The 12,333-nt window shown below is 33.9% G+C and overlaps 1 protein-coding gene across 5 annotated transcripts in view; it reads right to left on the bottom strand.

Annotated features, from left to right (window-relative positions):
• Nucleotides 1–12,333, bottom strand: part of LOC125675771 (uncharacterized) — a 49,289-nt gene that overhangs the window by 21,108 nt on the left and 15,848 nt on the right. For 2 of the 5 annotated variants that reach the window (XM_048913566.2, XM_048913569.2), the window contains exons 2-4: nucleotides 9,358–9,521; nucleotides 6,971–7,116; nucleotides 23–121 (exon numbers count right to left, since the gene is read on the bottom strand). In XM_048913566.2, coding sequence (XP_048769523.2) covers nucleotides 23–121; nucleotides 6,971–7,114 — 243 coding nt within the window. In that variant the 5' untranslated portion in view covers nucleotides 7,115–7,116; nucleotides 9,358–9,521. Of the gene's footprint in view, nucleotides 1–22; nucleotides 122–6,970; nucleotides 7,117–8,117; nucleotides 9,305–9,357; nucleotides 9,522–12,333 lie in introns of those variants that run through there. The other 3 variants (XM_048913565.2, XM_048913570.2, XM_048913571.2) reach the window with 2 other exon arrangements.

A 12,333-nucleotide genomic window follows, 5' to 3' on the forward strand; every position in this document is an offset into this window, starting at 1 on the left:
TCATAGTCAGTAAACTACATACTTGATCTTGATCATCTGGATGGCAGCCATGTTGTATCAATAAACGACAGATATCGAGGTGACCATTCTGTGCAGCAAAATGCAGTGGTGTTCGCCCTTCCTGAAAAGAACAATTAAAATTCATAAAAACTATTACAAACGATGTATTCAGAAGTTTTATTTGACACAAATAATTGAGATACATACTATGCACCCATAGCATATTGAAACAGCTGACTTTTGAGCACCTTTGGACCGTGTAAAGACCGATATCTAGTTGTGTAATCATCACCGTGTACACACTGATATCTAGTCGTGTAATCATCACCGTGTACAGACCGATATCTAGTCGTGTAATCATCACCGTGTACAGACCGATATCTAGTCGTGTAATCATCACCGTGTACAGACTGATATCTAGTTGTGTAATCATCACCGTGTACAGACCGATATCTAGTGTAATCATCACCGTGTACAGACCGATATCTAGTCGTGTCTAGTCGTGTAATCATCACCGTGTACAGACTGATATCTAGTTGTGTAATCATCACCGTGTACAGACCGATATCTAGTCGTGTAATCATCACCATGTACAGACCGATATCTAGTCGTGTAATCATCACGTGTACAGACCGATATCTAGTCGTGTAATCATCACCATGTACACACCGATATCTAGTTGTGTAATCATCACCGTGTACACACCGATATCTATTTGTGTAATCATCACCGTGTACACACCGATATCTAGTCGTGTAATCATCACCGTGTACAGACCGATATCTAGTCGTGTAATCATCACCGTGTACAGACCGACACGAATGTTAGATGGGAGTTCCCCCTATTACCTTTATTTCATTTATAATTACATCCTCTTAGACATTCATAAAACTTTTTTGAAAGCTTGTGAGGTCTACCTTTTTAGCAAAGTTTAACGACAAAGTGTTAATGATATGTAAATCTCACGTCATCATTTTTCATCCTTCTGGTGCAAACCTTGTGTCTCAGAAATTTGGTTATCGGGTCAATCTCATGAGTTAATATTGAAATAAGATGAAAAATAATTCATAAGATTAAAAAACAGCAAAGGAATTCAGATTTGCATGTACTAGTGACAAAGGTTGTATTTTTGGACCATTCTGAAGTTTATGCAGAAGGATTAAAATGTCAACATAGATCACAAATTTTTACGAGCAAGGAACTCCAAAATGTGATATATTCATCATTTATCAGTCATTTACATGCAAGTTACAGGCCATCTGTAACCGCCTTCCATCCACTCTCTACCGACAGTTTTCTTAAATATTGTCATTAAAGAAAAAAGATCTTATCAAAACTTCTTTATTAGAAATCATAAAATGCTTCATTAAATATTTTCATTACAGATTTGAGGGTTTTTAAAAATGCCTCATAAACAACTAGAACTTTGGAGAAAATATATTTCGAATGAATGTTTTCTGAGATGATCGACTTAATTTGGCTGTAAGTAATGAGGAGTATAGATATGTATATGGTTAATAAGGTCTAAGCAATATGAAAGTCATCACTGAAAATATATCAAATGAATTTCTCTTTTCTTCTGGTGTAAATTTTTTTTTTTGCACAAGCATTGTTGGACCTCTTTATAATCATAAACCACATATCAACCAACATTGAAATCCAGAATTATACAAAGAAAAATATAATCAAATGTAAAAATGTTAATAGATATTGCTAAATATATCCCTGAATCTAAAATGATACCTTTAACATTTTGAATCTAGCATATCTAATACTTTAAGTTCTGGCATACGAGACCCACAGTGAAAGTCTTTATGTTCCATGTATTCGAGGAAAATACAAAACCTTACAGAGGACACTATAAAAGGTCACTCTCAAGACTAGATTTCTGACATTAAAATGATGCATGTAATTCATCAGGTGAAAGGGAAGGAGAGGGGGTTTGCAACAGGTGCTTTACCCTTTAGATTTTCCCCAAACTGCGAGACTTGCATAATATTGGACAAAAATTTCATAGATGCATATAGATAGATTAGCATTTACATCTCAATATTTGTATCCACACAATGAAATATTTCCCGTTTTTCATCTGTTGTAAGAAGCCAAAATTCACACCCTAAGTGACTCCCGTCTTTTCCCAATCATGCAATTTGGGAATTCCTCAATGGTGTGTTGATCCAGAAACCGGTATATGTATTATTCAAAAACAGATCGAGTCTAATAATGTTCTCAATTTCAAATGTTTCAAATCTATAATAACTGTTTATTGTTAAAGTAAATGTAATCAACCATTATGAAACGATAAAGATCTTAAAATAAATGGAAGTTCAAAGCAATTTTCTTGTAACCATAGAAGAAAATTTTGACATAAATAGTCAGGCATAATTTTTTTTATGAAGAATACACACCCCAAGTCCTTTCATTGAGATAAAGCATTTCTTTGTATGAAGAAAAGCGATGAACCTTTATTTGGAAAAGCCATTTTTTTCTTGGTGTTTTAATGCAGCCTAATGAAGCATATTCCATACAAAGGCATTCTTCAGAGCAATTTACACTTATAAATGTTCTTTAGAAGTGGAAAGAACTTGTTAAGTTTATATGAGCAGGCGAAGTTTAATTATGCTAGGTATTATCTGTCTGGTGAAGCCTGTCAGTGGTAATTCGTGACCTCCTTCTGTCTGTATCGTGGAAAATTACAGAAAATCAGAATGTCCCCTCTCTCACAGAAATATTAATAATGCATCATAGGTTTAAGCCACAATTTGCGATGACCTATATCTGTTAATCTACTCTATTATGCTATTAGCATATTTTTTCTAAGGCTGGGAGATTGGGGCTTTGTACCCAAGTTTTCCAGTTTTATACCTTCTTTTATACGACCTGCCACAGCCAAAAGAATCAATATTTAACTAAACAGCTAGCCATTTATAAAATATTCCCCACCTGAAAACGATATTCAAATCTTAATGCTGGTGTCAATTATCTGTGTACTTTAGCATGCTAGTGGCCAAGATGTAGAGCTAATAGGGAAGCTTTGAAAACTTATGAAATCTCCTCTGCACTAAATCAGGTGTAATAATATTTATTCTTAACATCTTTATAAGTGTAAATCCTATATCCACCAGAATCAAGAAAATTCTTCTTGGAAACGGTTAAATGGTAACCCAAGAGGTAATCGACAAATATTTCATGTGTCATTAGAAACTAAAGCTAATATGCTTCAATTCATAAAATTCTTTGCAAGAGGCCGGTGGTCTTTAATGTTCACTTGGCGATTGTTACAATTCAGATGGACAAGAATTTCATATTCTGCAGATAATTTTTTTCTGTTGGTCTAATTACTGGGTTACTGCAATATGTAATTGTTATATATTCACATATCAAGACACCTGACAGTATCAGGACATATTTTATATCATAACAGAAAAATACCATCATGTGCCTTAATTTGATATCTGTATAAATCAAAATGAAAAGGTGATTTAAATCATTCATGGTTGATTGATAAGTAAATTTAATGTCTATTGATACACTGAAAAGTATCCGTTTCCACTCCACGACAGAATAAAAATCTTGTCTATATTTAAAGACTAGAGCAGTAAATAAAGACTGTGAATTCATGTCAACAAGAAGATTTAGTTAAACTAGAGCCTTCATGTGATCATGTCCAGCTGGGCACGTTTTAACTGATCTTACCAATAACCTTGACCTTAGGCAAATGATCATGGTTTAAGGTCAAGACACACCATCTTGTTGTAAGCATGCAGCCTTTAGACCACATGCTTATGAGCTTTCAATTTTTCTCCATAACTTTCTTACAAAAGTCACCTTGGCTTTGATCAGAAGACCTTGATCAAGGGTTATGGTATGTCATCTTGTTGAGCATTCGTTGATCTAAATATAATCTTCTAATGACTCTCCATAAAAAAGTTCCCAGACATGAAGTAGGACATAAGGTTATACAGACGGATAGGGTAAACAAATAACTGGACAGACAGATGGATAGAATAAACAGAAAAATATACAGACAGATGAATAGAATAAACAGAAAAATACATAGACAGATGAATAGAATAAACAGAAAAATATACAGACAGATGGATAGTAACAAATAGGATAGACAGATGGAGAGTAAACAGATAATTGGATAGACAGATGGATAGAGTAACAGATAATTGGATACACAGATGGACATGACTCCTATATTTCAGCCATATGTGGGTGGGTATCAAAACTAGATTAAAAGTCACTTTGTAACTTGTGAATGTTATTTTATTATTCTCTAATTTTAGCATGATGTCACAAAGATTATCATGTTTCAGTTTGGTCTAAATCTTTAATACATGTACTACTAACTTTATGACATTTTGAAAACCATAACCCTTTATTCTAGGGTACTATCTCCTTAATTTAATGTCACTGACTGGGGTAAATTGGAATTATCCCATGAGCTTCTGAGATAAGAGCCCTATTTCTATAAACTTTATGCTTCCAAAAAAATTTAAGCACATCATGACCAACCTTGCTATCCGGTGGCCATATCATTGACTCACTGTAGTAATGGAAAGGAAGCATGCACATTTATGTACATTTTCATCCTGGTATTAGTTTTGTGATTTCACATCTCAAAAAAAAATTAAATGCCCCCAAAGCAGACTTATCATACAATGTTTATGGTCTGTTTTTGATGAAGCATTCAATTATCAATAATGTCTTATTTATAATCACTGAAATCCTTTTAGAAATAAATGTCAATTAAGATTTGATAAATTTCGTTGATACATCAAAAATAAACATAAATTGAACAAAATCAAAATGTACATTATGAACCGAAGATATTTATGAAATATGTTATATTGGCTGCAAAGGCATGAATTGTTTTTATAATTCTTGATCCAACTATAAGAAGAAGTATCTTTCATTATAGTATGTCTGTATCTTTCAACCTGTATGGAAAATGATCATGTCTTCAATCTCTGATAACGACGTCGAATTCATATCTCTCACACGCATGAAAATGTGATCAGGATACATCTAAATACCTCCAGTCTCGGATATCTCGCTGCAATCTTATTTTGACACTTGAAAAATCTGACAAAATAGCGGTGAAATATTGTTTTAGAACACACTAAATGTTGACAAATATCTCTAACTTTGAACTTTGACTTCATCTACCCAGAAAATTAGCTACACTTAAGCACCTGGGCTGAACTTTGGTCCCATTGGATTGATTCTCACAGGAACGGGGTCTCGAGACAAATTTTTCTATGCAATCATAATCCTTGATTTCTGAAGGATTTATGCAATGACATTTTCTTGTGGATATAAATATATATCATCATGAATTGAAATACAGGCAGTTTGTTTAATCAGTGACGTTGCATATATCTCTTGACTTGATATCGAAATAATCAATATCTCAAAAAGATTCAATTAACAACAGAGAATACAGTTAAAGTTTACATACTGAGCTGTACTGAGGCTATATAACAACCTGCAAGGTGTGATCATGATATTGCACATTTCTGATGAGTGTTTACTAAAATGTAAAATAGAAATGGAAAAGTATGAAAAGAAAAACCCTGAATAAAAAATAATGAACAATGCAAATTAATGACTTTGTAATTATAAAAGAGTAAGAAAGAAAGGTGCATTTAACAGCCTATCATTCAAATCCTTATCCAAAAAATTGCATCACATTTAAGATACCCTATCATGATCCTGACCTATGACCTTCTGACCAAGAATTCAATCATCTACCTGCTTACCCCGTAGCAAGTATCGGTTATTGTGCTCTACAATATGTCTGTAACATTGTTTCAGTTGCATCCAAATAAAGACACGTATACAAACACATGCACACATACAAACACATGCACACATACAAACACATGCACACATACAAACAAATGCACACATACAAACAAATGCACACATACAAACACACAAACACATACAAACACATGCATGTACATGACAGTCATAACATCATCCCTTGTAATCATACATAGTTTTCTCAACTTAGACATATGGGAGGGTGTCTGATTTGGTTTGGATTTAATTAATAAAGAAATAAATCAAAGATAAACTGTAAATGCTATCTTAAGGAAGTATATACTACAATGTCATAATGGCCGACTTCCTTTTGAAATATGAATTAAAATATATATATCAGCAATATTTGTCTATTCCTTTCATATTTAATAGAGTAGCCCAGTAGGTTAGCACATGGGTTCGAGTCCAGTAGGGGTTTTAATTTTTTTTTCCAGATTACTTTCTACTAAAACTACATTTTTTAACTGAAATAATTTTTAAAGTTTTCAGTTTCAAAATATTGTTGTACATATCCTCTACATCATATTGGTGTAGTATTCCTCCTTAAAACATAGTACATGCACATCACAAATCACAAGAGAGAAACATTATATATTCACTTTGTATGGTCTGTGTTTATTTTCTACAGACACACACCCCTCCCTTTAACCGGTGATACGTACTGCACATTTATACAGGTTTAAAAGGAGGAATCTTAGTGCAAGAAAAGTAAATATTGGTTCACAGTTAATGAAACTCCTACATGAAAAACATCAGAGAGAATTTTTGAAATTGAATGACACTGCAAACTGCAAAGCTATATATAACGACTAAGGGTTCCGATTTCTCTTGATGATCAATGCAATTTCTCAACACCATGCAATTCACAATTTTCATTATTCAAGTTAACAAAATTCATATAATTAAGAAATCGGGAAGTGGTACAATCTCTACAAAGTCCAACTGTTTTTCCAAATGCACTTATTCTGATTGTGCAATTGAATTTTTTTTTTTTTACAAAAATACTAGTGTAAAAAAAATTTGAGATTCTTTAGAAATTCAGACTTTCAAAGATCTATTCAATAGCTTTTGTATTCAAATTTGAAATGAAGTATAATGCAAACACATGCAGTGTGACAATCCACAGGTGTTGTACCTTGTCTGGTTGTAAGGGGGTCCTTAATCCCAGAAGGTCCCGGACCATGTCCATCTCTCCCTTGGCAGCCGCTAACCTCAGCTTATCCATTTTGGTGACAGTTGGCATGGCAACTGGATGAGGTGGACCCAACATTGTGGTCATTTCTGCAAATGGAAACAAAATTTAGTTGTACATTTTTCATCTCAAAAATTCTGACTTAATGGAAGAATATGGTTGTATATTGTTTAACGTCCATCTCAAGAATTTTTCACTCATATAGAGATGTCACCATTGCCTGTGAAAGGCTGCAAAATTTAGGCCTATGCTTATGACCTTTGAGCAGGGAGGGATCTTTATCATGTCACACTTGCTGTGACACGTACAGGGCCTTAATTTTTGCAGTCTCATCCGAAGGACCTCCCCCACATAGTCGCCTCTTATGACAAGCAAGGGGTACTGAGGATCTATTCTAATCTGGACCCCCACAGGATCTCCAAGCACTATACCTTTAACAGGGATTATGTCTGTCTCAGCCTGACTTTAATATTCAATTATATCTCACCGCTTATTTGAGTAAACAGAATACCAAAGTTTTCAATTTTATCATTCAAGTGACAAAATCACAAATAAGAGACATCTTTCTACAATTTATCAATTACAGCATTCCTTCACTAAGAGCATAAAGTCATTTCATACATGACTGAAAGTCAGTGCCTGTCATTAGTGTACCCTCTGTGACTTCATAGTATGGGGGTACCTGGGACTAAATTGTCCCACTGGGTCGAACTTTAAGGTGGCTGCACCTGATGGAGTCTTAAGGTGGCTGCACTTGATCAAGTTAGAACAGTAATGTCAAATCTCCTAATACATCTGAACCAAAATCACCCCCATCTCATCTATTTCAAAATCTCACACTTGACTTGTAAGAGCCAACTTAAAATTTGAAAATTCGCATTTGGACGAAATGGATAGAGGTAAATCCGTTAAAAGAGATTTTTCCATTAAATATAAATAAATAATCTGACACTGACACGGCAGCAATAAAGGTCGTGAAATTATGGCATTTACCAAACTGCACAGGAGAGAATAACGAAGATGTACACTTATTTGCACAAAACTGATTGAAATGTACTTTACACATTGTATTCCCAAATTAAATTCTTACATCACATCACATCCCGACAGGTACGCAGTTATACAAAATGCACCAGTCCAAATACATGTACCGCTCAGTGGTAGAATTACACATCTTGAATAATTAATGTTTACTCAAGTTTTTATGTCATCGTAAATCTACTCCAATGTTCGTTATTTCCAGTGATAATAGATGCATAAAAGAGAAAATTGACAACTTTCAGTTTGGAAAACTTCCATGCGCATGTACTGCAAGGTATGCCTGTATTTGACACTCATTAATGCAAATGAATAGGTTTTCATGAAGTTTTTAGTTAACATTAAAATTCCATGTAAATTAAGCATCAGGATCGTATCAAAACACTTATTTATAATCCAGAAACATGCACTTAATTACTTAGTTCCCAAAGCAATCAGTAGTTTTGTGTGTGCCAGGGGGGCTGTTTGCATGAAGCTATGCAACTCTCTGAAGCACCCTTGAATTTCATAAAATTTAAATGGTGAGTGAAAGGAGATAAATTGCATTTACAGGCCTGCCCAAAAGCTTGGAAAGAACCTTTCAATATATATGGTACTGTCTTACAAATATAGTAAAACTTTCTAGTGGATTAATCACCAGTTTGTTTAGCATGGCTATGTGTATCAGATAAAGACATATTATAGCATATTGAATGAGGATTTACAGATTAAATTTTGACAATACACTGTAGAAACTGGATCAATTTAACCAGAATATAAATAATCCCTTTGTTTAGAATGTTGGAATGTCAACACATCTGCTTCGTGCTATCAATTTTTTTTTATATTACTGGCCTTACATGAAATTATCTTAAACACTCAATCAATTTAAAGCCCAGCTTCGAGGTTCCAGTACAAGGGAATGGAACCTCATTATGACCAATCACAGAGACACCCAAACAAGCACCTGCCATATATACAATTCACAATTGTGAATTCTCATCAACTTATAACTTCTATATGTCACAGATAGTTTAAATTTGAATCAAGAATATTCCATTTACTTTTATTTCATTTAAATCTACAATTTCATTCTAACACTGTGAATGCACTCAGTATTCCCAACTAGAAATATACTATTACATCTCAGTCCTCTCCATTTTGAAACTATAATGAACACACTCAGAATCTTCCACCTGAAAAATTATTCAAAATAAGAGGATTTTTTTTTTAAAATCATATAATTATAAAAAAAAAAAAAAAAAGATTCACAAGCTGTTTCAAATCCTGAAACCTTGATAATTTACACATACATGTAACATAAAATCCCATCAGAAACTTGTATCAGATATCGGGTGCCACCACACTGTCCTCCTCAGTACTAATCGTCACATCACCTGTCCTAGCTGTTACAGGAATTACATCAGAATCTATCCCAGGCATTGATTAATCCTCTACTCCCTCCAAGGTAAGCATACTAATAAGATAATTAAATTAATGTACAATGAAAAACTCATTACAATTCCTGTCACTTCTCAGGTACACACGGACACACCTATTTTTAGAATCTTGTGAATGCAGTTGTGAGAATAGAGTCAGGTAAGCTCCAGCAACAGGAGGGAGTTATGGCCCTTTGCAACAGATTTTATACTTATATTCCTGTCAATCAGCATCAAAATTTTTAAAAATCTCATTGAACTGGAAAAAAGTAAGTGACTAATAAGCAATAGTCATAACTCTAATTGTAACCAAGCATAATACACTGTAGAAATTGAACCCAGGTAATCTCCTATACCTGAAGCAGTAGAGTTATGCCCCCTCCACTGTAGCCAGTTTTCACCATACATGAAATTAAAGCCTCCTACATTACTCCTACACACATTCAATGCATCCAATCATTCTATTCCTATGTAGCACCAACAAATGAATAACCATTAACCGTAGGATTAGCTTGTTGGTGTTAAAATCTCGCTTCATTATATGCCTATAGGCATACCATCAATTGGTCATAACAATAAATTCACCTTATTCCTTTAGCTTAATAGAATAGCTGACTGGTACTGTACAAATACTGTGAATAAGGAGGCTGTGATATATGTGGAGTTAGATAGGAATTATCATCCCAATTACCAGGCCCTATCTGAAAATACCTCCACTGCTTTCATATCTGCTTACAGAGACTAAATACAGTAAAGAATTCACTCTTGATTGCTTTATCTGCTTATGTGGGCCAAGTTTAAGTTTGGTGGGGGAACTCTGTATAAGGTAATAGTTGTATAGATTCCTGAAGTTTTTGGCAAACACTGATTGGTGATATTAAAAAAAAAAAGTTTCTACATGTGTGTGTGTGTGTGTTTGTGTAAGTAGTGAGATGTAGAATTTCATACTTACCAAATTGCCATTATCTTTCTGTCTGCAACCAGACTTGGATTACAACTAACAATAATTTCTATCATATCAAATAAGACTGCCAGTGGGACAATGACTTTAGATGCAATGAACTGAGATTTTTTTTACTGTAGTTATGAAAGATTTGCTCAGAAGACAACACTCTCCTGCACAATATTGTAAATCACTATTTGCGAGAAAATTATATTTGCATAACTTCCAAGTTGCATAAACATATAAGTAAGTTTCTCGCATATACACATAGTGAAGGACAAATTGAAACGTCTCATTGATAACTCTAACCTGGGAAGATGGCAATAAGGTCTTGTAAAATGTAAATAATTTACAGTATAAAATGAAAAAGTTAATCTTCTGTAGTTTTCTTGTTGTTTCACCACAAACACATACATATAGTATTTAGAAGTCACCTAAATTGTCTTCTTTCTGTAATCAACATATTCTATATTAATTAAGTTTCATTACTCTATCTCAAATGATATAACTTAAGTACATGCACCAGTACTAATCTGGGATGATGGTCCAAGGTCAACATTTCCTTGCCAAGAGTCGATCATACACCAAAAGTCACTACCTAGTACAAAGTAATTAGTACATGTGTGTGACTATAGTACCTTTTGAGTTGGGGGTCATTCTTACATCGATCATATAAATACCATAATTTTTCATAGAAGTGCGATGTTTCTTGTTTGATTACAGTATTCAAAGTTGATAAAAAAAATAATAAACTGTTTACTTAGTGACCCTGACCTTTGTGCAATTCTCAGTTAAAAAGTTTACCTAGAAATATTTATTACCTTCTATTAACTATATCAACTTTCATTGCAAAGTTCAAATCCAAGGACTAAAAAATAAAAATAGAAATAAAAAATTGTGTGTCAATGACCTTGACCTCTGACCATTGGGGTCATCCTTAGGTTATGGGGACTGGCTTCATTACCACACTCCAAATATTATCAAAGAAACCATAAATACACACAGAACAAAACTTTCATGTCCATTAAACCATCTATCCTTCATAAATTTGTAAGCAGACATTTTTGCATGTATTTAATTCCAGACGGCCCAATTTAGATTGGCCTCAAATTAAAAAACACATCTACGAAATTCATTTCACCACAACAGTAAAATGCTTTTCCCTCAGGGTTTTGTAGAATCTTTGTACTCATGCAAAAACAGTAGATTAAATGCTGGAGTTTACACAACAAAATCTCAATTTGTATCTCCCACAATGACATTTCTTGCATTAAAGACCCAACACAAAATCTCTCCAAACATATTTCATTACTTCTCATTACTTCTATCAAAACATATTAACAGGTATATTCAAACTGCTGGACAATCGTTCACATTGATCTAGCTCAGCTTTCAGCAATGACAAAAGATTCACACTTAAGAACACACACTAAATCCGACCCTTTTAAGATCAGACCTAACAAGCTACATCAACAACACTACGTGGTTTGTTAGGAATATCTATTAATTAGGAGCAAATTTATGTCGGCAATCCCGCTGGTATATACTTATCTTATATAAAACTCTTACTGGGCTGAAAAGATTCCGTATTTAATGGTAGATTCAAGTTCTTTTCACTCCAGAAAAATATTTTCTAGATACCCTGCCTGCCACCCACTGGGGGTCAAATAAGCCAAAATGTATAGAGGATTAAATGAGTTTACAAACATACTCATGCAAGACTTGTCACTCTTACAAGAGGTGACATATGGAGCTGTGTCTAGATTATTGTCAGAGAGTCTGAGAAATGATAGAAGAAATTTAAAACAAGGAACAAAAACTCCAAAAGGTTTTCAGTATCTCCATAACAAAGTGATTTGGTACCCCAGAGTAATAACGTACGTAGCAATGCAGGATTTCATTTATTT

The sequence above is a fragment of the Ostrea edulis genome, chromosome 3 (assembly GCF_947568905.1).
Source record: "Ostrea edulis chromosome 3, xbOstEdul1.1, whole genome shotgun sequence".
Taxonomy (NCBI): Eukaryota; Metazoa; Mollusca; class Bivalvia; order Ostreida; family Ostreidae; genus Ostrea; species Ostrea edulis.